We start from the raw sequence: 27,802 nt of genomic DNA on the forward strand, positions 1-27,802 counted from the left end.
GCAGCCAGCAGGAGGAAAGGCGCCTCAGCCCACAGCCAGCAAGTGAACTGCACGTCAGTCCTACTACCCCAAGGAGCTGAATTCAGCTAACACCTGAGTGAGCCCGGAAGTGGACTTTTCCCCAGAGCCTCCCCTAAGAAACCAGTCCTGCCGACCCCTTGATTTTGGCCTGGTGACACTCGCATCAGCCTTCTCACCTGCAGAGCTGTGAGATAGGTGTTGTTTGAAGCCACCAAGTTTGTCATCGTTTGTTACAGCAGCAAGGGAAACGATGCATTCCCTGGTTCCCCACATCCCCGCCTGGAAAGCAGAAGCCACAGGGCCATGGGCCTGGGCTCCGCATAAAGAACCCATGCAGAGTTGTCCAAAGCAGGAGGCCCTTTCTCAAAGGACCCTTTGGGCAAGAGCCTACCCTTGGATGAACCACAAACCCTCTTGTGACCCCTGGATGGCCGCCCTGGGGTAACGTCACTGTCTTTCCCAAGGCCCAACAGAATCACAGTCTCAGATGGGAGGGGCTCCTCCAGGGTCCCTAGGCCCTGCTCCCAGGGAACTTTACTCCCAGAAACCCACGGAACCTCAGGAATTCCTCATTCCCAGTTCCTGAAACAGAAGCATGGCTAGTGGGAAGTCCACGTCTGCGGAATTGTCAGCACACGGGGCAGGGGTTTGAGAGCTGGAGGCTGCTTGGGCTCTGATTTACTTTAGGACCCTGGGCCAATCTTTTCTCCTCTCAGGTCACGTTTCTCCACCTGTAAAACAGGAATGGAGCAGCGGGCCTCAATGTTTTCTTCTAAGATTGAAACTCCTTAGCGTCTCTGGGGAAGCAGGCCCCACGCTGGCCGGCCTGCGGGGGAGGGGAAGAGGGCTGGAGACAGTCTGCGGGGCGCAGGGGGCTTTCTTGGGCTTGGCTGCTTGGAACACCTGCCTCCAAGGACCGGCCTCGGCGGGGTCGCTGGGAAAGGGAGGGAAGAAGGAAGGGCGGGGCCGGCCCCCCTGCGCCCGCCCCGCGCCTCTGCGCGCCCCTGTCCGCCCCGGCCCAGCCCAGCCCCGCGGGCCGGTCACACGCGCAGCCAGCCGGCCGCCTCCCGCTCCCAGCGCTCCGCTCTGCTGTGCCCTGCGCCCCTGCCCCGCGCCAGCCTCTGCGCCCGCAGCCCGCCCGGCCCTCCCGGTGACCGTGACCCTGCCCTGGGCGCGGGGCGGAGCAGGCATGTCCCGCCCGGGGACCGCTACCCCGGCGCTGGCCCTGGTGCTCCTGGCAGTGACCCTGGCCGGGGTCGGAGCCCAGGGCGCAGCCCTTGAGGACCCTGATTATTACAGGCAGGAGATCTGGAGTCGGCAGCCCTACTACGCGCGCCCGGAGCCCGAGCCCGAGACCTTCTCTCCGCCGCTGCCTGCGGGGCCCGGGGAGGAGTGGGAGCGGCGCCCGCAGGAGCCCAGGCCGCCCAAGAGGGCCACCAAGCCCAAGAAGGCGCCCAAGAGGGAGAAGTCCGCTCCGGAGCTGCCTCCACCAGGTAAGGAACTTTCTGAGCTGGGCAGCCCGAGGAGGCGCCAGTGGTTGCGCGCCTCCAGGGGACAACTGGCTTCTCCCAGTGTGTGTGTGTCTGGGATGAGCCAGTCCCAGGAATCTCCCTGTTGCGGCCTCTGCCTCCCTAGGGACTGTATCTGCGCTTCCCGCGGGCACGCCCAGCTTCACAGAACTTGTCCTTTACCCTGACACGCATTTCAGCTCTGGCTTGTGCCCTTAGGTAAAGAGGGAGCTGTGCAATTGGGAGGCTGCCTATGAGAGTCAAAGTTCTTGTTTCAAGCTTGAAATCACCTGAGCTAAGGGTCTTTCTGCTGGATACCTCTTACTTCTCTGCGTACTTCTTCAATCCTCAAATGCGGCTGAATTTCCGCTTTGGGGATGTGGATGGCTGACTGTTTTGGCAGATGGCCTTCTGGGGAAAGTTCTGCCAGTAGGCCTTTACCCAGCCGTGTCCCTTCTCAGCTCCCTCCCTCCCACTCTCAGTGGGTCCCTTGAGTCCTCTGCCCGGCTGGGGCAGGATGGCACAGCCTCCGCTGGGGAGTCTGTGCCTGGAGTCTGCTGCAGCCTGGACTCTGGCTTGGGGGCTGCCCGGCTGCCTGCGGTGCTCCGTCTTTCATCCAAGTCTCATACCCTTCTCAAATCCATCTTCAGTTTCTGCCAACCCCATTTTCTTAGGAAAATGACTTTCACTAAATGACGTAGTTTATTAACCACCTTGTGAAGTGGGGCTTTCTCTAGTTCCAAATGTTCTTTGCTCAAATTGCAGGGGCTGCAGGCCTAGTATTTCAAGAGTGGGGCATGAGCAGGAATGTGGCCAAATTCTCTGGCCTCGCAATGGCCTTTCCTGAAAGGAGATACGTGCGGGTGCCACCGTTACAGGGCTCCGGGTATGGAAGGCATCGTCTTTGTTTGGTTAAACTGCTCATGAAAGTCAGCAGCCAGGGCAGTGGGAAAGTGGAGGAGGGGTGAGGACACAGAACTCCTGAAAGGGTGGACCTATATGAGCACCCGCCTTTGCAGAGGCCCTGGCATGCTTCCATTTGTGGACAACTTTGAATGGGCGGGGATTTCTGAGTTGTGTGACAACCCTGAACACATCCAGAATTTCCAGTGTTTCAGGGAAAGTTATGGGAATTCAGATGTTTAAGAGCCACAGTGGCTTAATAACAGGATTAGGAGTGGGAAGAGACTCATATTTGTAGAATGTCGACTGTGACTCCATTAGAAACTTTACGTGCCAGTTTCACTTAATCCTTTCAGTGGCTCTGAAGGGTGGTTGAGGCCCAGACAGTTTAAGTGACTTGCTCAGTGTCACTTGCTGGCTTGGGATATCTGACAGCCTTTCTCCTGTGCTTTTTAACTCAAGGCCTTTTTGGTTTAGTAGTTTGAATCAAATCCACGTGCATTCTAGTTTTTTTTAAGTGCCTGCTATGTGCTTAGCTCCATCCTGGGCATGGTAGGGTGGTGTAGGCAGGAGACATGTATGTTTGGTTCTGGCAGTCACTGGGGGTGGTGCCAAGGGGGAAAGTGGAAGGAGCCCCAGACTGGGAGTCTGAAGAATGGGCCTAACACCCATGTTTAGGGCTCATCAACTCAGGGATCTGGAATCATGGCTCAGTTTTCTGAGCTTTAACTTCATCATCATTTGCAAATAGGAAGACTGCACCTGCCACCTCAATTTACTTTGTCAGTTGCTGTAAAAACCTTTTTAATGAAAGCTTCCAGTGTGCCTGCCAGCTTATGTGTGCTAGTCTTCCTGTGAACCTTTCATTCATTCCACAGGCCGTTACCAAGAACCTGCTGAGCACTGGTGCTGGGTGAGATCCTAGGAATGGGGAGAGCAAGACATTCCTCTTCCCTGCCCCCCACCCCCCACCACATGGAACTAGCTGGGGACTCTGAGAAAGTAATCGCAGTTGTGTTGAGGGTTGCACAGAAGTGTGGGGTGTTAAGGTAACAAACAAGCTGGGGGAGTTCACTGAATCTGTGGGGGCTTGGGTAATGCTTCCCCGAAGAGGTGATGTTTAAAACTTGACAAGTAAGTCAGCTTTATTGTCCTGGGGACTCGTAAAAGTGACCGGACATCATTCCTAAGATAGGTGTCTTTCCCTACAAAAAAACATCTCAAAAGTCACAGCGTGGCCTGAGCAGTGTCCACAGACTAATGTGTCTGCAGACTCAGGGGTTACATGGGGAGGTGACTGTCTTTAGTCCTTGGAGAAACAGCTCTTGCCACTCTTGGAATGGGGTCTCTGGAGGAGAAATCAGAGTGTAACCTGAATTTGCAAGAAAAAGCTCATTTGCCTTTGGAAGGCCATCTTGCAGGTAGAGACAGGCCATGCGGGAGCCTGTTTATTGGGTGCCTAGCCTCTGCGCCTGCAGGACACATTGTGCAGTTCACCGCGGCCCTGGCATCCACCGGGATCTCCAAGCCCCGTACTGAAAACACGTCTTCAGAAGATCCAGAGACTCAGATCAGAGGCCTGTTGAGACAGCTGCCTGCGGACCTGCTACCTTGTCAGCTTTGTTTCTAATGAATGCTGTGGGGCTTTTTTAGAGCTCTCCCCAACCATGGCAAGACAAGTGTGACATTTATCTCATATTTTTAACTCCTGTCCTTTTTTAGTTTGATGTTTGCTCAGCAGAATCCTCTGCTCTGGACCAAAGTGGGAAGACTGGTTTAAGCGTGAACTTGGTTAGGGGAGTCAGTGATAGTTTTGTGCAGTTAAACTACACTAGGAGAAAATTTTTTTTTTCCGCTTTAAGTAGTGGCTTGATCTATATGCTGCTCATGGTGTAATAGAAGCACTTATCTCTGCACTGGATTGTTTTGGAATATCTTAGGAAGGCACTTACATAGGAAGGAACATTGGACTGTGGCCTGGAGTGTTTAATGCAAACTTCTGTACTTTGCTTCACTGGGTGGATGATGCAATGCTATGTATCAGGCACTGAGGTGGGAGTGAGGGGTTCAATTTAGAGATGCATAAGAGTATCAAAGCATATATAACTAATTAAAAGTCTATATGTACTTTATCTTTGCAGATGATAAAATATTTCCCAGATAGCTTTTGTCTTGCATAAAGGTGAGTTCAAGGAAAGATGTATTCAGCAGTGATTCCCCACACAGGCAGATTTTCTATGTGGTAGGCCCTAGGAGGGAGCCCTCTTTTAACCCTATAGTGGGGTTTATGCAAGGAGCCGAGGGCATTGGGGATTTGATCTTGGTGTGGGTTCTGGCTTTGACCATTGGCTGTTCTTTCACGCCACCGCAGAAATGCCCAATGGGCATAACATCTGATGTTCATGGAGATGCTTGGAGAACTGAACCCTTTGGCTAATTGAGAGTATTGTATTTTTTGGCTGACAGGTTTCCAGAGAAGTAGAGCCCCAATATACTAAACAGAATGGAATCTTTAAAAACATTTATTTAAGTTTTTATTTTGAAATAATTATAAACTCACAGGAAATTGCAAAAATAGTACAGTGAAGCCCCATGTACCCTTTATCAGCTCCCCCCAGTGATAACTTCTTAGATGATTGTAGTACAAGATATTTCAATTTTGGCAGGATTGATGTTTTGGGCCAACTGTGTGTTTGCGTGTGTGTGTGTGTGTGTGTGTTGTGTGTGCGTGCCAACAGAAGAGGAAGGGGTTGCCTTCCTGTGTATTGTAGGATGTTTAGCAGTGTCCCTGGACTCCAAATTGGATGCCAGAAGCACCCTCCCCCCTGTTGTCACAACCAAAAATGTCTCCAGACATTGCCAAATATCCCCAGGGGGATGGGAATCACTGTTGTATACAGTATCAAAACGAGGAGGTTGACAGCGATACTGTTAACTAGATTACATGCCTTACTCAGATTTGACTAGTTCTTACATGCATTTGTATGCATGTTCTCTGTAGTTTTTATCACATGTACAGGTTCATTGAACCACCACCATTGTCAGGATATGGAACTGTAGAATCTGTTTCTTAGGTTGCAGTAGGATTTTGGTACTGTACGATTTCTGAGGTCCTCATTGTGAACACTCATCCATCCAAGAATTTTAGAACTCTAAGGAACCTAAGTGGACACTGAGCACAGATTCTTGCTTATTGCAAGATTCTAACAGTGAGCTGCCTGGCCTTTGCTCACAGGCTTCCATGGATGGACTCTCACCATTCAGTGGATGAAGAGTACTTATTGCTAGAATGTTCTTCCTCATATGAACTTGACAATGTTCTGCTCTCTAATTCCATTTATTTAGCTGTTTTGAATTGAGTTTAACAGTTTCTAGATCCCTGCAGTTGGAATGATTTAAGGCCGTGGGAGTGAATCTCAGGTCCTCAGTTTTCATTATCCCAGGGTTATGAACAAGGTAAGGGGCCACATTTTGCACGTGCAAGTGGATTTGGGGGTGTCTTACTTTGCATGCCATCTTCAAATTGATGACCCTGGTTTGCAGCCATATTCCTTTTGAAGAATAAAATAGAACAGAAAAATAAACCATAGTTATAGAACTTACCCTTTTCCTCCCACTTGGCAGTAACAGTCACATCAAATAATAAGCTGAACTGTTGATTTGAATGAGGGATTTGAAGATTTTATTTATTTCTCTCTTCATTGCACATTGGGTTAGAAGCAGGCTTGGATATGTAGTCTTTAAATTTGAGTTTCTGCTTGGTCCTTTGTTCATAGCTTTCTTCATGTGCTGGTGAGAATGCACCACTGTTTGAATGTGGCCAAACCCACATCACCGCCATAGTCTTGAGCCCATGGAATTTGCAGAGGGGGCAGTGAGCCATGTTTGTTTGTGTGTCTGTGCTCAGAATCATTGAGTTTGCATTTTGTGCTGTGCTGGGCCCCAGTTTCGGGGGGAAATAACCAAAGAGTTGTTCTTTGAGCATATTTGGTTGTAAACAAAGCCTTTTCTGTTGTGTGTGCTGTAAGCCAGTTGGTGAAAAGGGCTTCACATTTAAGCTTTCCTTCTCTTTTCAGGGTGTTTTGCTGCATTTGGCTTTTGGATGGAAATGTCTTCTCCTGGGCAAAATGGGAGTGTAGGGATTAGGAAGCTGTGTTTGTAAATATTTCAATAAGTATTTTAAAAAGGAATCACAATGCTATTAGCATACCTAAACAATTAACAAGCAATCCTTCATGTCAAATTATATGCTCACTCTAAGAGTTAAATCCAAAGTGTTTTGTCCAGGTAAACTCCCTACAAAATTCCAAGGGAGAGGACGTCATTTCCTGTACATTAGCAAGCAGCTTTCTAAGACACCACCTCCATTTCCAAAATGCTTTCCAAAGTCAACTATTAATGCTGGCAAATTTCCTCTTGCCTGTGCCCAAGGTTCCAGAAACCAGGGCTCGCGAATGGATAATGAAGGAAGACACTCCCACGCTTGCGAAAGCTGGCCTGCATGCTGTGGTTCTTAAAAATAGCCACTGTGTTTTCTGTATGCCCCAAGTGTCCATGGCTGCCAGAGCTCATGGCATCTTTAGCGTGGGGACAATGGCAGCCTGGCCCTGGAGCCTTGACTTTCGAGGTGGGGGTTTTCTCTGGATGTCCCTGAGGGTCCAGGGAGCCTGAGCTCTCAGGCTTGGCACCTCCAGCAATGGCTCTGTCCTCTGTGGCCCTCTCAGGCCCCAGCCACTGCAGCTGCCACTCTGGGGTCACAAAACCCAGGAAATTAGGGTTTCTTTGGATGGCTACTGGAAGGGCTGGTATCCACATCTGGCTGGCAGCCAGCTGGCTACTCATTGGGCATCATAGGATCATCGGCATGGCACAAAACACCTTCAAATGTTAATTTAAGCCCCTGATGTCACAGATGTGTATGGAATGCCTGGTTCATGCTAGGCACAGGTAGGTGCTCCATGGTGAGTTTTTTCAGGATTAAGAGAGAGCTGAGATCAAAGTCTGGTTCTGCCACTCATGGGCATTTGTGACTTCTCCAAGCATCAGTTCCTCACTGTGGCATGGGAACAATTAATAACCCAAGCTTTTGGAGGAGGTGTGCGATTGGATGGGTCAATGCCCAGCCTCCCAGCCTCCCAGCCTCTGGAGGGGCAGCTCAGAGGCATCTCACCTCCCAACCCCACCCTGAGTCCCCAGCCAGGTTGAGTCCCCGTTGAGTCCTGCCAGACAGCACAGCCTGAGTTATTGGTGTTTCCCCTTCAACTTTTCACCTGTGCTACTTGAAATCTCCTCCCAGATACAGCACTGTGCCCAAGGCCTTCTTGTCTCAGGCTGTGTTTCCAGGTGGAATCTAAAATGAGACTGGCAGGTACCAACAGCTCCCTGCACAGTGTCCGCACACACCCACCTGCTGCTGTTACCGGGGTGTCTCTTTAAAGGCAAAGGGCTCTATTTGGTTGCAAGTCAGAAAGGCGGCTGCTGGCTGCAGAGAGGGCGAGAGTGGGGGCCACAAGACACTGCTGCCCCAGCCATGCCCACTCTTCCTTATGCCCAGATCTGAGGCCAGGTCTTCTGCATGAAAGGCTGGCCCAGAAGAGGGTGGGACTGACCAGGCAGGTATCCCAGAGAAGACACAATGGAGACAGAGAGAGAGAGACAGACAGAGAGAGAGAGAGATAGAGAGAGAGAGAGATGGGCCATGGGATTTTGATGGATTGTTTGATTCATTGATTTTGGTCTAGTTTTGGTAAGAAGTTCTTAGACAATTTCATGAGTACCTCCATGTCCAGCCCACAGCCTTCCCTCACCCTCTGCGCTCCCATCAAGGTCATTGAGATGGATAGAAGCCAGCGTATCAGTCCACTGCTCAACTCGCCCTTCAGGACCCACTGAACCCCTGGATTCTTATTTCCTCTGGGAGCTTCCTGTCCTCAGAATTGGATAAGGGTGCAGGCCATTTCTCCCTGTGTTGTGGCCCTTTCCCTGCCAACTTCGCACAGAGCAGGCATTTCTCACTGCTTTTGTTTAGATTTTCGTGTTCACCTGTGAAGTTCTCCTGGCTCTCCCTGTGTGAGGGTTCCCAGCAGATCCTCCCAGCAGATCTGGTGTGTTTGTGGTGATTTAGCCTTAATGCTACAATTCTGGGGAGCCCCAGAAAACCTCTTTGTTCATTTTTTTCTCCTAATGTGGGTTCCTTAAGCAGAAGCAGGCAAGGACCTCAGAGCCCTGGGCTGGGTCCTTCACTATAGGAATGCAGAGCCTGTTGGACTGGAATTTCCTGGGGAAAATGCAAAATTGCAGCAAAGCATTTTTTTTTTTCTGGCTTCTGGGGGTTGCTACTGTAAGCCCTTTGTATAGTGAGGGGGAAAATAGTTCTCTATTAACCAAGAATTATATTTATCACTGTAGACCAGAATAGAACATGTGGCCCGCATTGGCAATTCAGTTTGCTACTTTTAAGGGATTCGGTTTTGTCACGCGGCCCAGATGGAGATGCTGCATTGATCCTGGCCCCTTCTCTGCACACTGTTTCCATTTTGCTTTCTTTTTTCATCTGCATGGACCATATGCTGCCTTTCTTGTTAGGAGAGGAAGGGGCTATGAAGGGGGGGCCTGTGTGCTGTCCATGAAGGGCTTGGATTTGGAATCATTCTCCAGCTCTGTCCCCTCCTTGCTCTGTCCATGACCTTGGGCAGCTGTCTTCTCCCCTCTGAGCATCTGTGGCCTCATCTATAAAATGGTGTGCAAGGACCCTGTTAGAATCTATGTGAAAATGCCTTGTCAATTTTGAACCATGCTATGCACATTAGCTGTTATTCCTCTAGCAACTGGAATAGCTCTTTGTGATGGGTGAGAAGACAGAGGTCTTGCTCAGCGAGGCTGCAGGCCAGGGCCACCCTAAGCACATCAGGCAGCATTTTTGTTTCCTGCTGGTAACTTCCACCGTGGCAGGTATTGTTGCCTTCTCCTTTCACTGATGAGGGAACTGAAGTGTAGAGAGGTGACGAGGTCATCCCAGGACATACCTGAGGGTACAGGGGCAGACATGGCAGCACCCCAGACTGGAACCAGGCCATTAGGCCTGCACTTCCAACCACCAGCTGCCTCCTCCCCAGCGAAGGCGCTGGGCCCCTGCCTGCTGTCTCAGCCCCATCTGCCACTCCTTTTAGGGAGTCTGTTCCCCACATGTTGATCCTACCCTCCATCCCCCTGCCAGGGGAGTCACACTCTCAGTGTAGTAGGACCTTCGCCTGGCATCCAGACTTTCACTGGAGTCCCAGAGCCGAGCGGGGCCATTTGCTCACAGGCCTGAATCTGCCTGGGCCTGGGGTGCCTGGGCCGTGGTGTTGTGGTGTGGGGGCTGGCAGGGCCATGGTATTATGGTTGCAGGGTTGGTGGGGGGTGCCTGAACCACGATATTAGAAGCTGCGCAGGCCATGGTATTGGGAGCTGCCCGGGCCATGGTGTTGTAGTGTGGGGGCTGGCTGGGCTATGGTGTGGGGGCTGCCCAGGCTGTGGTGTTGGGGGCTTTCCAGGCCATGATTTTGGGGGCGGGTGGGTTGCCTAGGCCATGTCATTGGGAGCTGCCCAGGCCATAGTGCTGGGGGTGCTGCCTGGCTCCCTCTCTCACTGCCTGTTCCATGGAGGCCCCAGGGAGGCGGCCCTGGCTGAAGGAAGGCTGTCGTGAATCCCATCTTCTGGGGAAGGCTGGAATGGGGCATTATTTTCCAGAACTTTGGCTTTTTTCTCACATATTTTGTGAAACTTATTTCTTTCCTTTTCTTAAAACGTCTTATGTTTCTGCAAAATCCAACTCAGCCTTATCAAAAGTTATGCTCCTGATTTTGTGGAGCCACTAAGGCCTTTACGGAGTTCTGGGCAGGCTCTTAGGGAGGTGGCCTTCTTCCACGGTTTTCCCACCAGCCGGGATGTTCCCGCCCACAGAAGCAGGACACAGGCCAAAGCAGTGTCGGGTAGAGATGTGGGTTCAGGTCTCTGACTTGCCTTCCTCCTCCGGCCTTTACAGAAGTTTTAGTTAATTGGCTTCTAGACACTAATGGGGGCACTTAATTTTTTTATTTTCTTTTCAGCTTACATGGAAATGAAAGATACTTCCAGCAGGTACCACCCAAGAATATAACAAAAAGGGGGTTTCCTTTGGCTTGGCCCAATGTACCCCTTGAGTTTCTTGAAAATTTAAGGTTTTCTTAATAAGTGTCCTTTTAGCGGGTGGCTGTAACATAGTCAGAAATGATTTCATTATTGGCAGAATCCACCAGCTGATTTTGGTATTTCAACTGGCTTTTAAAGTTCAAGCTAAGTTTCTTTCTCCATAGACCTGCCCTGCCTCTTGTTTCTGTTTGTCACTCACCGACTTCTTCATTTGTTCATTCATGCATTCATTCATTCATCACAGCCTCCTAAGTCTCAGACTCTGGAGACAGAGCAGTGAGCAAAGCCAGACATCATCCCTGTCTCATCAACAGACACGTCCCATTGCCACTGGGATGCTGCCACCCAAGATGGGTGCAGAGCTGCGGTGTGGCTGCCAGTGCCCTGCCCAAGTCTTCCTTCCCCACAGGGACACACGGCCCCCAGATACCAGGAGTCTCCTCTTCAGACAGCTCACACCTGCTTCCACCTCTGCAGAAGAACCCTTGGAAGGCTATGTCTCCCACTCTCAGGCTGTAGTCAGAAGCCAACTGCAGTAGAAATGAGAGCTCTTTGTCCCAAGTCAGGGCAACCCTGTGTGCAGTTGCTGCTCCAGAGCTCCTGTGGGATGGGCTGAGCCTGACTCTGGCTGAGACCACAGCCTTGCTTAGCTCCTTTCCTCACCGCATCCTGCTTCCCTTCCTCCCCCTCTCCCTCAATACACCTTGTGCATCCAAACCCCTGCATCAGGCTCTACCTAGAGGCAACCTGACCCAAAACAGGTGCTATCAACTTCCATCAAAGTGGATTTGATTTGGTGGGGAGGTCGGGAAAGTTTAAGGAAGCAATGCCAGAGCTGAGATTTTCAGGATCAGTAGGAGCTAATTAGCTTAAGAGTGAAGGGAAGGACACTCCAGGAGGAGGAACAACATAGTACAAAGTTCTGGTGGGGAAGTCGGGAAAGTTTAAGGAGGTGATGCCAGAGCTGAGATTTTCAGGATCAGCAGGAGCTAATTAGCTTGAGAGTGAAGGGAAGGGAAGGGAAGGGCACTCCAGGAGGAGGAACAGCATAGTACAAAGTTCTGGTGAGGAAGAAGCATGAACTGAAGGCTAAAAGGAGGCCAGTGTTGCTGGAGCAGGGAGAGGGAGTGCAGTGTGAAAAGGAGCCAAGGGGCCATCAGGAGCGTGGCAGGCAGGTGTCTCAGGTTATGGCAAGGAGGCTCCCCAAATGGGGCAGCATCTTTACCCACAGGTACCAAGCCAGGGCCTGGGAGAGAGTTAGGCTGGAGAAGCCCAGCAGGGTGGAAAATACTAGCTCTAGGGTCACAAGTCTGAAGCTCCACTTCCAGTTCCAGAAACTACAAATGATGTCTCTGGGCCTCAGTGAGGGTCAAATGTACTACCCAAAAGTATTCTTCAGTCTTATTTTTTTTTTTTTTTTGAGACAGAATCTCGCTCTGTCACCCAGGCTGGAGTGCAGTGGCGCAATCTCCGCTCACTGCAAGCTCTGCCTCCTGGGTTCACGCCATTCTTCTGCCTCAGCCTCCCAAGTAGCTGGGACTACAGGTGCCCGCCACCACGCCTGGCTAATTTTTTGTATTTTTAGTAGAGACGGGGTTTCACCATGTTAGCCAGGATGGTCTTGATCTCCTGACCTTGTGATCCACCCGCCTCAGCCTCCCAAAGTGCTGGGATTACAGGCGTGATCTTCAGTCTTATAATAGTAACAACGTGCAGGTAACATTGTTTTTATTAGGAGTGTTTTTCTCCTGGGTGTTGCTAATAACACATTTCCTTTCCTTTTACTAGAGACTCCTTAAAGTCCAAGACACCATCTTTAGGGACAGGGGAGCAGAAGGGGAGATGGCTGCTGTGCAGGAGAGGACAGTTGAACTCTTAGCGTCCTGAACCAGCTCTGATGTATATGAAAGTAAAGGCATCTCTCTCTCCCCCTTTAGGTAAACACAGCAACAAAAAAGTTATAAGAACCAAGAGCTCTGAGAAGGCTGCCAGCAATGATCACAATGTCCGTGTGGCCCATGAAGATGTCAGAGAGAGTAAGTGAGGCTCTCGGAGAGCCCTACACCAGTCCTAGGCCCTGTTCAGGGAGGGTGGGCGGGCACAGGCCCCTGGTGCAGCAGCCCGACTACAGATTCCCGAGTGTGGGGCTGCCTGGGGCCTGCTGTCTATTCCGATCCATGGTGCGGGGGCGAGAACATTCACGGCAGCTTCTGCACCACACTCACACTTGTGCACTGCCTCACTACTCACAGCCAGATTTTCTGATTCAACTGCAGTCAGTTTTGAATTTCCTGGAGCTCTTGGTTGCTTTCCCCACCTCTCTCTCCTCAAAGACAACATCTTTTCCTTTCTTGTGAGACCTCTTAGCTGCCCATGGCCTTGAGTGTGCATTTCTCATCTCCCAGCCTGACCCAGGAGCCTCTGGGGTCAGAGATCAAATCTACTTGCAAAATATGCAGTGCTGGCCGGCATCTCACAGTCATGAACATAGTGCACCTTTAATTACTCACCTTGGAATGTTCAAAGGTATTATTTTGAGACTCATGAACAATCTCTGGCCCATGAGCTACAGCTATTACTATTAACTACTACCATTATTATTATTGTATCGTTATTATTCTAAACTGTGGTAACCAGGATCACATTTCTGCTAAAATTAGTACTAGTAATAACAGCCATTTATTAAGCGCTTATGTAGTAGCCAGGCCCTTGGCTGAGTATTTGACATCCCCTAGTGCCCCTCTGACTATGGGTATTATTATTATCATTATTATCCATATTTTACAGATGAGGAAAATGAGACATGGTAATGTGCATAGTTTATCAAGGGTTATGCAGCTTCTACGTGGTAAAACAGGGATTTGAACCCAAGATTTTCTGATTCTAGACTTTTTGTTTAGCTTAAAATAAATGATGCATTTCACAACTTTGCATTTACAGAGGCAGGACTTTAGCTGCCATGTGAGTCCATAAACAATGTTACAGAGTTGATTGTCACAGATGGAAGTGCGTGCTTCCTTAAGCACAACGTAATGATTTGGGGCAGTGTTTCTAACCAAGAACTCGCCATCAAAGAAATCATAGAGATGACTGATAGTGCATCCTCAAGTGAAAACAGATGTCAACAACAGTGACCTTCTGTGGTCATTCACCAAATGTAAAGTATATTCCTTCTTAAAGTGGGCAGGCGTGCACTCCACCCATTGCCCATTGAGAGGACTCATCGGACCGGGAGAGCGCATTCTGCACAGTGCACGCTGTGGCTGTGTTTCTGCTGCTTGACCCTGACAGTGTGGTGCTTTGGGGTCTTCTCTAAATGGGGGGTAATAGGACTCCTCACCTTGAGTGGACCTTGGACATTGGCATTTTGTGCCCAAGCAGGCTGATAAAACACCAGCTGTTTCTTCAGGATTACAAATGCCACAGGGCTGATGTGGCTTTGAGAGTTGGTCTTGCCTCCCTGGGTCTTGCTGCCATCAGATCGGATCCTGGTACTTCTTCACTGCCTTGTGAAGAAATAAACATATTTCTTCATTGCTTTTTTAATTTTTAAGTGCTTTTAAACATATTTTGCCCAGATTTTTTCGAGTAGCTTCAGCAGAAGGGTTGGTTTGAATTATCTTGGTTCTTTATTATCAGAATTGGAAGTTCTTAAACTTTTGAGGAGACATTTTCAGAAAGATTTTTGAAGACTCAATTACACACACACGTCTGAATTTGCCTCCTTTTCTGCCATGGGTATACCCCTCCCTACTGGCCCACCCAGGATTGCTCCCCTGGCTTTGGCTTCAAAGCTCTGTCAGGTTGGGATCACTGGTCTCATAGGCAGCCATCACGGCTCTGGTTCATTGAATGCCCTATATGTGATTTTAGCCTGTGAAACTTCTTTCACTACAAAAAAAAAAAAAAAAAAAAAAAAAAGAAGGGGTCGAGGATAACCTTGGAGGGGAAAAGCAGCTGAGGCGATCCCTGACATGCAACCAACAGATGGTGGCCATGGAGGCAGGGCACATGTGGCAGGGTGGCGTGGCCGTTAGGGACACAGGCCTAGAATCAGGCACCTGAACAAGCAAGGTGTGGCCTCAAGTGCAGAACTGGGCATTCTCAGAACCCTGAGTCCATCCTCCTTTCAGGATCTACTCAGGTTGCACTGGGGGGCTTTGAAGGCAGTGTGGCAGTATTGGGCTGGTATACGTGACAACTACATTATGTTCAAGGTGGCTGGCAGAGCAGATGTCAACCACTTCATTTGCAAGGCAGTGGGCAGTACAGGCGATGTTAACTACATTGAGTTATGAGAGTGGATGGGGTTAAAAGGCTCATCTTAGATGTAGAAGTCATCCTTACGGAACTTTAGCTTTTGAGAAAGAGAACATGTACATGGCTGTCACTGTGATTAAGGAGTAGTGTCAGCTGTGGCAAGTATCAAACTACATTTTAGATGTTGTTTTGTAATAGTTTAAGACGTTGGTTGAGTCATCATTCTAACTAATTCTTCACCTCTTCTCATGTCCACACCCTTTGCTGTGTAACTCTTTAGTTCCCTTTGCCAAAGCTGGAAGTCCCTTGGCTTTGGGCTGGTCCATGAGCCTTGTTTAGGCCAATAGATGAAGGTGAAGGGATCATGTGGTAGTTCTGAGCCCAAGCTTTGTTTGTTTCCATTTGTCTCTTGGGCCTCTTGCATCTCCACGAGAAGAGTGTGCATACCTAGACCACTGGTCCTAGGAGGCTGAGCAATAAGTGGAACAGATGTGGACCCAACCAGCAACCCAGAGCTACCCAGCTGAGCTCAACTAATCTACAGACACCTGAAAGTAAATGCTAATTGTGTGTCATTAAGAGTTAGGGGTTGCTTGTTATACAGCAGTAGCTGATCAATACAATGAAGATAAAGCATGACCTTCTTTTTTCAAAGGTTACATGACATTCCATAATATAACCACCTAATAATAGACATTTATGTTGTTTCCAATTTTTTGCTACTGTAAACAGCTTTTGTTGCAATGAAATTACCTTATGCCATGTTATTTACCATGCATTAATTGCAGGATTATTCTCTACTTGGCAATTCCCACCATGATTTTACTACCCATTTTCTAGCCTCTGCTTCCCTTTGTTTGCAGCCAGATGAGGGCTTGTTTTTTACATGTGTCCTAAGCTTTAAGCCTCTGCTCACATGTTCTCTCTATAGGGAATTGGACAAGCATCAAAGTTGGTGATTGAGAGGACAGCTTTGGGATCAGACTTATACTCGAGACTTTGGATAAGTTACTAACTTCTGGCTGCCAGACTCTGGAGAAGTTACTAACTTCTCTATGACTCAGTTTCCTCCTCTGTGAAGTGGGAATAATATTAACCTTATAGGCATATTGTGAAGATTAAATAATGTCTGCACAGTGTAGCACACAGCACACAGTAAGCTCTCAGCAAACATTAGTTAGCTATGACTTTAATTTACCATCTTGGGTCTTTTGTGTGCCTTAGAACAGGGGCTGGCAAACTTCTTTAAAGGATCAGATTGTAAATATTTTATGCTTTAGTAGCTAAGAGGCAAAATCAAGGATATGATATAAGTGCTTATATAACCATTTACGATGTAACCCTTAAAATATTTAAAATTTATTCTTATTTCACAGATAATACAAAAACAGGCAGTGGGCTGTATTTGACCTTTACTCAGGCTATAGTTTGTCAACCTCTGCCTTAGATGTTCAGTGCTCTGCAATCCCACTTCCAGGAGGCCTCCTCTGATCACCTCTCTTTAGTTTCCTGTGCTTCTTTCTCATGGTCCTGGTTCCCTCCTTTCTCATATCACAGTGATTCTTGTGCACGGTTCTTTGGTTCTGAAAGCCTGTGAATGCTTAAGAGCAGGGGCCTTGTCTGATTCATCTCTGGATAGACCAATGTTGGTAGCAGCACTTGACAAAGGTGAACCTGTTTGTTGAGTACCCACATTATGGTACAGCCAGCAGCATGGTGAACAGAACAGGTGCTCTACATATGCTCAAATGGGTTCTCTATGACCCAGAACAGCAGCTGGCCCTTTCAAGGAAGTGGTCTTTGATTTCAGTTCTTAGAGCAAGATCTATAGGAAAGAAACATGATCAGCCAGGTGCGGTGGCTCAAGCCTGCAATCCTAGCACTTTGGGAGGCCAAGGTGGGTGGATTACCTGAGGTCAGGAGTTCAAGACCAGCCTGGCCAACATGGTGAACCCTTGTCTCTACTAAAAATACAAAAATTAGCCAGGCCTGGCAGCATGCACTTGTAATCCCAGCTGCTCAGGAGGCTGAGACAAGAGAATTGCTTGAACCCAGGAGGCGGAGGTTGCAGTGAGCCAAGATCATGCCATTGCACTCCAGCCTGGGCGACAGAGTGAGACTCTGTCCCACCAAAAAAAAAAAAAAAGAAAAAAAGAAAGAAACGTGATCTCCTACCAGGATGGAAGTAGGATGGTTTCCCTGATACATGTTGGTGAATGCGAGCTTGCTTGATGCATCTCCCTCGTGCCTTGACTGGAAGAAGTTTGAGGCCTCAATCAGGCACTATACTTGAGGATTGGCCAACTTAATGTATATTTGTGTGTGTTTTAAGCTTGAGGGTTTTTCATGGCATCACAGACAGTTTGTTTTTTCATCCCAGCCCTTGTTATGAGCCTCTTCTCTTCATTGCATAACCAGACAGTTCCCTGGGGCTAAGTTGGGTCTTCCTTCTTGGCATCTGGCACAGCTATTCCCAGACCCCTGATTCTGGAGAATTTTACCAACATAGTAGACATGATAAACTGCCATGCCTGTATTTCAGACTCCTATGGGAGTGACAGGGGAGGTGAGGGGCCAGAATTGGGACAGAGTCACACCCCTCTTGACAGACGGTGGTTAGGAAGCCCAAGAAATGTGGGCACTGGGAAACCAAAGGTACCCCTACTCGTTGCTATTTTCCACTTTCTGCACCATGTCAAACATGCCTAAAAAGTTATTCTTTAGTCTCTAAAATGAAACATGTGCCTTTGAAGGATTTTATAGCATTCCTTTACAATGTGGAGAGTTTTATTTTGTTTTTCCAATAATGGGTTTGTGGCAAGGCCTTCACTGGGTTTGATTAGAGGTCCTGGGCTGGCTGTAGCCTACAGTAGACATGTCTGTAAACTGAGTGTGTTTATGAATGCCACATGAGCAGTGTGGCCAGTCTGCAGCTATAGGCTTCAGAAACCTTGATCTGAAACCATAGGCACAGTGGACTTGTCAGCCTAGAAATACTTCCCAGACAAGGGTTTAGGGGGGCAGAACTCTGACGTTCTGATGTGCTCGGTAGCACCCATACGTGGCATGAAATTTCATTCATTTGTATCAGCCACTTGACCCCAAGTGTGGTTCTTATTGACCAAGTACATGCTGCTCCACTTACAGGGGAGACATTCTAGAGCTTTACCTCCTCAGAATCCCCATGACAAGGGCGAGCACACGTGCTTCTGTTGCTCCTGGGGAGTTTGTTCTTGGCATACTGTGATCTATCTTGTTTCCATCTTCTCAAAGCTTCTGTGATAAAACCCTCTTTATTCTTTATTACTGACTCTTGGATGGATTTAACAGAAAACCAAATTTACCATGTTATGCCCTAAAACTTTACAAAAAAAAAATTGGCACTTAAACCACTTGTGGTGGAAGTTGGTCTTGTGGTGAAAGTAGATTTCTTTCCTGGCTTATTAAACATTTGACTATGAAAGCAGTAAACACATGCTATAAACTGATCATGTCCCCACAGAATGTGTTTGTTGAAATGCTAACCCACAAGGTGATGGCATTTGGGGGTAGGGCCTTTGTGTGTGTGTGTGGTGGGGGGCGGGGGGTGGTGATTAGATCATGAGGGTGGAATTCTCATGAATGGGATTAGTGAACCTATAAAAGAGACCCCCAAGAGCTCCCTTGGCCTTTCCTCCACGTTAGGGCACAGGGAAAGGATAGCCACTGTGTATGAACCAGGCCCTCATCAGACACTGAATCTGTTGGTGCCTTGATCTTGGACTTCTCAGCTTTTAGAAATGTGAGAAATAGGCTGGGCATGGTGGCTCACTCCTGTAATTCCAGCGCTTTGGGAGGCTGAGGCAGGCAGATCACCTGAGCTCAGGAGTTTGAGACCACCCTGGGCAATGTGGTGAAACCCCGTCTCTACTAAAATACAAAACATTACCCTGGCATGGTGATGCATGCCTGTAGTCCCAGCTACTCGGGAGGCTGAGGCACGAGAATCACTTGAGCCCTGGAGGTGGAGGTTGCAGTGAGCCAAGATCGTGCCACTGCACTCCAGCTTGGGCTACAGAGTGAGACTCTGTCTCAAAAAAAAGGAAATGTGAGAAACAAATTTCTACTGTTTATAATCTGGTATGGCAATTTGAATAGACTAAGACAAGTACTAAGTACCAAATGAAAAGGCACTATTTCGCAGTGCCACCTGTCTGTTGGTTATCAAGTATCCATATATGCCTGGCTTTGTTTTCAGCTCACTAATCTTTATTATTAATTCATTTTTCTACCCATGCTTGAAATGTCTTTCTTTCTTAATTACTGTAGGTTTATAACAAATCTTGACATCTGGTAGAGCAGGACCCATTCTTCTTTAAAAGTTGTGTTTATTCTTGACCCATTGTGTGTACTTGTAAACACACACACACACATTTACATCATGTAGTCAAGTTCTACATGATGTCAAGTCAAGTTCTTGGAATTTTGATTTAGATTTGCATTGATTTTACGAATCAATTTGGGAGAATGAACACATTTACAATATTGACTTCTAATCCATGAACATGGTATATCTCTCCACTTATTAGACCTTCTTTAATATTGCTCATAGAAATTTATCTCTAGAGGTCTTATATATCTTTTAATAGATTTATCTTTGATACTTGCTATTCTGTGATACTTTTAATTTCAATTTTCTACTCTTTATTGGTAGACTACAGGTATATAGTTAATTTTTGAATGTTGATTTTTATATTCAGCAATCTTGCTAAACTCTTGTTAATCACATATTATTTGATATTTAAGTACAAAATCATAATGTATATGAAATAATGACAATTTTGTTTTCTCCTTTTCAATTCTTTTACCTTTATTTATTTTTCTTTACTGTGTTGGCAAAGACCCCCATTCATAAAGAATAGATCTTCCTTGTGGGTTTTAATTCTGCTTTTGTATTTTTAGTTTTCTTGCTATTTGGCCTTATTTAAAATATTTTTCTGTTTATCCTTTTCTTCAGCGTGTTTTTTTTTTTTCTTTTTTTATGGCAAGTAGAAGCCATGACTCTTGGATTATACAAAGGATGAACAGTGTCTGGGTAAAATATTTTCCTAGCTATCACATCAAGTTACTTTCAGGGTCACATTATTTCTCTGAGTGTTTTGGATGGTATATCTCCTTTAACATTCTTTTGGTGGAATTTTTTGTTCTGCACAGACTGTACATTAGTGTTCATTCTTTATTTATTTTTCAATGAGGCAAGATTCAGCTAGATTTTCTCCAGGAGGGACAGTCTAAGCCCTTTCTCAGATCTGTAAATGTTGACTAGCTCAAAATGCAGAACCTTGAATACAGTTGAGTTTCCAGTTTCTAGCAGCCTTTTGTCTTTTAAATATTTTTGTTCTGAGGTCTCAACTTCAGGCCTCCTTCCTACTTCCAGCCAGTAACCATTACTCCTGCTTCTCCTCAAAGATAACCACCATCAGATACAACTTTTGCCTGTTTTGAACTTAATATTCATAGGATCATACATTGTATGCTCTTTTGTGTCTGACTTCTTTTGCTCAAAATGATGTTTATGAGATTCATCTATGTTGTTGTATATAGCATGGTTCATTTATTTTTATTGATTTATAGTATTCTAGTGCAGGACTATACTGCAGGTTATTTATTCATTCTGTTGTTGATGGGCATTTGGATTGTTTTCCATTTTTGGCTATTATAAATGGTGCTGTTAGGACTATTCTTGAAAAAGTCTTTTGGTACATATATGAATGCATTTTTGTTGCATGTTTACCTATAAGAATTGCTGGATCATAGTGTATGACTAAGTACTGCTGGAGATTTTTCCAAATTGATTGTACCAGTTAACACTTCTACCAGCAGTGAATGAAAGTTGTAGTTGCTTCACATCCTTACCAGCATTTGATATTGTCAGTCTTTATTTTCTTCATATTGGTGGGTATATGCTGATATCTCATTGTGGTCTTAATTTGTATTTTCCTGATGACTAGTGACTAATGCTTACTTACCATTAGGTTAACCTCATTTGTGAATATGTGCTCAGTTCTTTTGCCTGTTGTTTTTCTTGTTGATTTATAGGAGGGTTTTTGTTTGTTTGTTTGTTTTTCTTGAAAATACGATGAATATGAGTCCTGTATCAGATACATGCATAGTGAATATCCCACTTCTTGGCTCATTTTTAACTCTAGTAGAAGTGTCTTTTGAATAACAAATGCTCTTAAATTTAATATAGACCAATCATCAATATTTTCTGTTGAGGTCAGTACTTTTTGCTTTGGACTAAGAATGTTTTTTGCCCACCCCAAGGTCATGAAGATATTTTCATGTTATCTTCTAGTGATAAAGTTTCCTTTTACATGAACATATTTTCATTAAAGTAGTTTGATTTAAATAAAAACATGAAGGAAATAATAGTGCAGGTGGTATATGGATGTGGAAAAATTTATGAAGATGATAATAGGCAAGTGCTTGAGGGTTGAGAAATGTTCATTTGAATCAATAATTCCTTTTTTTTGAGCCTTATAAGCAATGTATAAAGAATAGTGTTAATTTTCCATGATGATGCAGACATAGGGATTATCAGTTATACTGGATCATAATGCAAATTCATTCATTTGGGAACATTGGTTGGGCATTGGAAATTCGAGGATGAAAACTTGTCATTGCTGCTATTGAGGCTCACAGCCTGTTCAGGGAGACAGACTAAACTACCATGGTAACAGTGTGGACTTTTCCTAGGAGGTTAGGCTAAAGGTAGGAGTGGGTAGGCTGCGAGGGTTGAGTGCAGGGGACGAAGTCTTGGGAGGCTTTTCAGGCAGAACAGCCCCTGAGCTGGACATCTAAGAAGGAGGTAGGTGGTCAGAACCTTTGAGGCTGAGGCTCCGGGCTGACTCCAGATATCAGCCGCTGTAGCCAGCGTGGGCTGGAACCCAGTTCTTTGAGAGTGTCCTCTGTTGGATCCACTGGGGTCTGGGAAAGAAAATCTCTGAGCTTGTGTAGCCTCACAGGTTAAAGACCCCAGCCAGGTTTGCGGGGACTCTCTTCTGAGACTGGTTGTCTCAGAAGAATCGCCTGGGAACTTCAGACCAGTGGTGGGTTCCTTTGCTATCCTATTGATCAGTTTCTGGGAGAGGGGTTAGGGCACCTTTCCTTTAAGTTTCCTGGGAGATTTGGATGCTCAGTTGGGGTGAGAGCTGCTCTCTGGAAGAGCTCAGTGATGAGGGTCTGAAGGATCATCTCTCCTGTGGTGGGTGTTAAAGAGCTTTCCAAGGACGACTAGATAAGGCTGAGATTGGCTCAGAGATTTCCCAAGACCCAGAGAGAGGCCCTGTCCCTGTGGGAAGCCAGTGGTGTCTGAGAAAGGCAGAGAGCTACTGCACACAGATTTTCAGTGCACTGGGAAGCTGCCTTCACACTTCACCGATCAAAGGGAATGTCAAGTTCAGAAAGGCGAAGGCAAGAATTCCATTAAGTCGAAGCTACTCCATTTATAGGCGACAATGAAAGCAAAAGTTCAGGAGGGCTGTGAGCTTGTTCCTAGCAGCGCCCACCGTGTCTTGAGGTGATCACAGTAGGCCACAGGGCCTCGGACTCTGAGCTCTGCTCTGCCAGCGGGAGACGCCTGTCTTGGCTCCAGCTCTTTTCCTGGTGTGACCCCAAACACCATCAAGCAACTTCATTTGTGTTATGCTCTCGAGTTTTCAAGTCAGACGGAGGTGGTGTAAAGATTATGCTTGAGATTTTATAACTCAGACACCTAACGACTATTTAACTGTGTTCGGCATCCCTGAGTCTCAGTGATGATGAGCGATGATGCCCAACTGTTGGGGTCATTGTGCAGATACAAGACAGGAGTCTCCAGCTGGTCTGGCTCGCAGTAGTTACCTGCAGGTTTTCCCTGTTGCTCCCCAAATCACTCCACTTTTAAAATAATTTTCATGACATGACTCATAACGGCCCCCCACCCCCTGGACAGACTTGGGATACTGAAGGTGGGGTGTTGGGGGTCAGTGCTAGATTCAGAATTCTTACTTATATGCTATATTCTGACTGTGCCCTGGAATTTCTGGGCCACAAAGGCCTCCATGATCTTAAATGCAATGGACATTTGCAATTTGTTCAAGAGCTGCTGTGCGTAAATGGTAATATATGGTGGTGATGATGATGATGATGAGGACTAATGAATCTGTGCCAGAGGGCAAATGCCTCTTTTTAAAGTATATGTAATGCAGAGACTGCTAGCAAGAGACAGATCTAAGGCAGTGCATGCGTGGGGTGGGGTAGAATGAGGCAGGGGACCCCATGCTCGCCTCGCAAGGAATAGAGCACGGGGCTGGGAGATGGCGCCCTGCTCAGCATGGTGTGTTCTCAGAGAGCTGCACTCTCTTTAAGAGAAAAGCAGATTCATTGTGGATGATTGTCACTCTCCTTTCCTCTAGATTGTGACACATCTCTGATTTCTAATTAATATTTTCCTGAAGTGTTTTCACACTTTTTTCTGTGTTCGCCTCACCCACATGCTTCTCAGGATTAGATCCTTTTTTCTTCCTAGAAGCAACAGAAACTTGATTTAATGGTAAAGGATGAATTTGTTTGTTTTAGGGGAGAAACGGGGAGCTCGTCTTGAGGCTGTTGGAACAAATTGGCTCAAGAGTCACTGAGCGATTGATTGTCGGAGCCTGCTTTCCTGCAGCCTGGCTGGAACCCCCGCAGAACACTGCTGAGGGATGAAGAGCTGCCAATGAGTTTCCTACTTATTTCAAGCACTCTTTAAACCTAGTAATTATCTCATCAATTGACATTGTAATACAAATATGTTACAGTTCCAACAAAGATTTTTTTTAAACTCTCTGATTACAGATATTTAAATTAAGTTTTGAAACCTTGCTTCTCCTCCGTTTTGCTTAGTCACCCGTGCAACACTCCTGTCTTTCTCGGTAATGTGTTCTGAAGGATGGGGAAAAGTCCTAGTCCTTGGAAGTGGTATTGTGATTGACAGGTCCTTGGACCAGAACCAGATGTTTCTTGGAGAATTTAAAGTTGATGGAGTTCTAACCTGTCATTCTAACTTTGCCATGCTTTCGGAGTTCTTTGGCTGGCAGAGTCCTCTGGGCTTATTTGCGGGAAGTGTCATGCAGTCCTCAGTGTTTGCTGCACCTGCCGGTCACGTGTCTGCTTGCCTTTGTGTCTATGTTTCTGGGCACATGATTCAAGCTGTTCTTTCAGTAAAGGCCGATGGTCATGGTGGGAGTAGGGTACGTTTTCCAAATACTCTTGTGTCTCAAAAAGCCCTTAATTGCCGTGACAATTACTGTGATTATTGACTGTAACTTAGCTGGTAGTGGCTTCCAGATCCCAATTTCTTTTACTTCAGCCCTTAGAATGCACAGGTTGCTGCTGCAAAGTCTTGTGCTACTCCGATGATCACTCTTGGTCATCTCCTGGCAGGTCCTAGACAAGCCCCGGACTGTGGCTGGGAGACAGTACTTGTCTCCTTTCTGCCATTTCTGCCTTTCTTTTGAGATTTCTGGTTTTGAAGACACGGAGGTTTCCTGGATGCCAGTTCATTCATGCTGTGGATCTTGTCTGGCTGCTGATTGCCTCAGAGAAGCTGCCTAGGGGTTACGGTGTTAGCAGCAGTTCCCTATGTTGGCTGGGGTCCAAAGACGAGGGTGCAGCCCAGAGACTGAAGTGCTGACAGTGATGTCACTTCAGGGACCAAGAGCGGCCTTAGGCGCTGGCCTAAGGGAGTGGGAGCTGCTGGTTTCTGGTGACTTGTTCGCACTGTGCTCCCTTTGGTCTTTGTCAGCCCAGGGTGCAGCTGACAGAGGTCTCATCCATTTTTCAAGGCCTCTGCAGGCCTGGGAACTGCAGATGTTTTCAAAGGTTTTGCCCTGGCCCCTGTGGCTCTGAGGCCTCCAGACCATTCTGCAGGTGGAAGATTCCCCAGCCCTCCTTTCTCCGATGTGGCTCAGCATGATTTGCAAGTGGTTTCCTCGTTCTGCATAATTTCCTCCCACTCTAGTATTGTTCCCCTTAGCAGGAGAACCCACGGGGGGAGGAGCAGGTCACTTTATTCATTTTGGACATTGAGTAGACCTGTCAGAAACCTCTAGGATGGGCCGGGCGTGGTGGCTTATGCCTGTAATCCCAGCACTTTGGGAGGCCAAGGCGGGCGGATCACCTGAGGTCAGGAGTTTGAGACCAGCTTGGCCAGCATGGTGAAACTCCGTCTCTACTAAAAATACAAAAATTAGCTAGGCATGGTTGCAGGTGCCTATAATCCCAGCTACTTGGGAGGCTGAGGCAGGAGAATTGGTTGAACCCGGGAGGCAGAGGTTGCAGTGAGCAAAATCGCACCATTACACTACAGCCTGGGTGACAAGAGCGAAACTCCGTCTCAAAAAAAAAAAAAAAAAAAAAGAAGAAAGAAATCTCTAGGATGATGCTTTCAAGGTAGGAAGAAAAGAAGAAAAATGAATCAGGTTGAAATATTCTGAAATTCATCAGAGTGAAGTATTAAGCGTGAATATTTCAATATTCTGTATTTTGAATTAATTTAGAATCTTTAAAGCAAAAGATAATTTTCCTGTCCTTTATTTTCTGGTCCCTTACTTTCCCATTCTTTAGCATAGGAAAATCCTGCCTTTTTCTAAATGTGGAGATTCCGGTGTCAGATGTTCAATATGTCTTTAAGATGGGCTTGGGAACTTTTCCTGGGATGCTTGATTCTGACAGGGGATTTTTGCCTTGTTGATCTTTGCATAAAGGGATGTGGGATAGTGAGTTTGTGCTTAGACTACTTTATGCTTAAATTTCTTTTTAGCTTAAAAAATGTTTTAAAATGGGATTTGGAGAAGGTGGGTAACTCCCAGCTGGCTCAGTGGGTAGTTTTATCTGAGCCTGCAGGATGCCGTACTGTGGGGCATGGCGCTGTGTGTTAGGCTGGGTTGCAGTAACATTTGTGAATTGCCCTGATGCTCATGGAAAACAGGGTGAAGTCAGAGTGAGGCAGACGTGGGATGGAAGGAAGGAGAGGAGAAGGCTATCAAAGGGAAAAATAAAGAATGGAAGATTGATTAAATAAGAACTTTCCAAGTGAAGCCGACATTACTGCTGTGTGCCTGACTGATACTGCGGCCTCTGCCACACGAATGTGAGGGGACAGAGTGCCAAGGAAGAAGTGGTGACAACCTTGAAGAGATTCTTTTGCAGCAGACGTTGGAAGATGATTGGGTATTTGCTTCAGCTGCAGATTGCAGGCGGATTACTCCAGCTGCAGCGTCCACACCTGCCTGATGGGGGCTGCCAGGTTTCTGAGGCCTGCCTGCCATGTCAACAGGCCGGTCTCCAGATAAGCAAGTGGTCTGAGTTTAAACTTTTTTTTTTTTTTTTTTTTTTTTGAGACAGTGTCTCACTCTGTAGCCCAGGCTGGAGTGCAGTGGCATGATCTCGGCTCACTGCAACCTCCGCCTCCCAGGTTTAAGTGATTCTCCTGCCTCACCCTCCCGAGTAGCTGTGATTACAGGCATGTACCACCACACCTGGCCGATTTTTGTATTTTTAGTAGAGATGGGGTTTCACCATATCAGCCAGGCTGGTCTCAAAATCCTGACCTCAAGTGATCCACCTGCCTTGGCCTCCCAAAGTGCTGGGATTACAGGCATGAGCCACCGCACCCGGCCCTGAATTTAAACTTTGTGCATGTGATTGGACGCTGAGTGGCATAGACGGTGCCTGTAGATACCTCATAGCTGAAGTGTGGGCTCAGAAGGTGGATTGTTAAAGGGAAGGGGAGGGGCTCTCAGGGAATCAGTCTGAGGGTGATGAGCCTGTGCTGCAGCGGGGAAAGACTGCCCTGGGGGAGGTGGAAAGAAAAGTCCAAACAAGGAAGGAAGGTCTGGACCCAGAGGGAAGAGGAGAAAGAGCAGAACATGTGTGATGGAAACCAGGGCTGTGTGTGGTGTGGGGTGGAGGAGTGGCTGAGAGGGAGAAATTGCGGGGCCCAGTACAGAAGAAACGGAGATGAGGCTGAGGAGTCCCAAAGGGCCACAGAGTGACCAGGGCTACTGTGAATGAATGGAGTCAGGAGCAAAAATCCCAGGAGAGGAAGGGAGAGAGGAAGCGGAGATGGAGGTGTTGCTCCTCCTGGGGTTGGCCAGTAGCAGGAGGCAGTTGCAAGAACTGATAACTCAGAAGCTGGACGAGCCTGCCTGAGCTGTGTTCACCCTCAGCTCTGGGCAGCAGCTGCAGGTGCCTGTCCCATGCCCCGTGTCGGTTGTGAATTTGGTGTCCCCTTGTTTTGCTAACAGCACCCTGATCCCAGTGGGCAGCCAGGGGACCAGGTGAGTCAGGCCCTCTCTGGAGGCATGCGTGAGGTTGAGTGGAAACTGAGAGGTGTGATAGGTGGACAGTGCCATTGGAATCCGCTGTTCTGCTGCCGAGATGATGGGAGCTCTGTCCCTTTCCACCTCCACGTGTCCTGTGTCCCGCCTCTGTCCTTCTCACTTTCTGCCATCCCTCTCATTTCTCTAGGGATTTCCCTTCCTGTCTAAGTTGGCTGTGGTAGGTTTCTTAAAACCAGAGGGCCCTCACTAACCCAGGCGGATCAGTAACTCTGTCTTTGCCTTTCAAGGACGTTGTGTTTTCTCTGCGTGGAATCTCTAGCTTCTTTGTAAGTGTCGCGGGCAATGGAGAAGGCTTCCAAGCCAGACTAATGGCTCCAAAAATAGCATCTTCTAATAAGGACAAAAAAATCCCAGTGTCAGAGCATTGGGTTCCCGTAAGACCACGTTTGCGAGCAGGCCAAGTCGTGTGTGTTTATCTGGGCTCCCCCACCAAAGTCATCATCTGTGCTGTGGGTGGAGGGGGTGAAGTTTCTGGCTTTGCCGTGACACCATCACAGGAGTGGACAAGAATGGCTGTTAGATGTGGCAGCT

General features: G+C 47.2%; 1 protein-coding gene across 1 annotated transcript in view; it reads left to right on the plus strand.

The window, feature by feature from the left end:
- Positions 1-897: 897 nt before the first annotated feature.
- The window catches only part of CPXM2 (carboxypeptidase X, M14 family member 2), a 146,402-nt gene continuing 119,497 nt past the window's right edge, over positions 898-27,802 (plus strand). The window contains exons 1-2 of the mRNA XM_003255063.1: positions 898-1,514; positions 12,542-12,640. Of these exons, the coding sequence (XP_003255111.1) occupies positions 1,211-1,514; positions 12,542-12,640 (403 nt within the window). The 5' untranslated portion in view covers positions 898-1,210. The remainder of the gene's footprint in view (positions 1,515-12,541; positions 12,641-27,802) is intronic.

This window comes from Nomascus leucogenys, chromosome 3, assembly GCF_006542625.1.
Source record: "Nomascus leucogenys isolate Asia chromosome 3, Asia_NLE_v1, whole genome shotgun sequence".
Classification (NCBI taxonomy): domain Eukaryota; kingdom Metazoa; phylum Chordata; class Mammalia; order Primates; family Hylobatidae; genus Nomascus; species Nomascus leucogenys.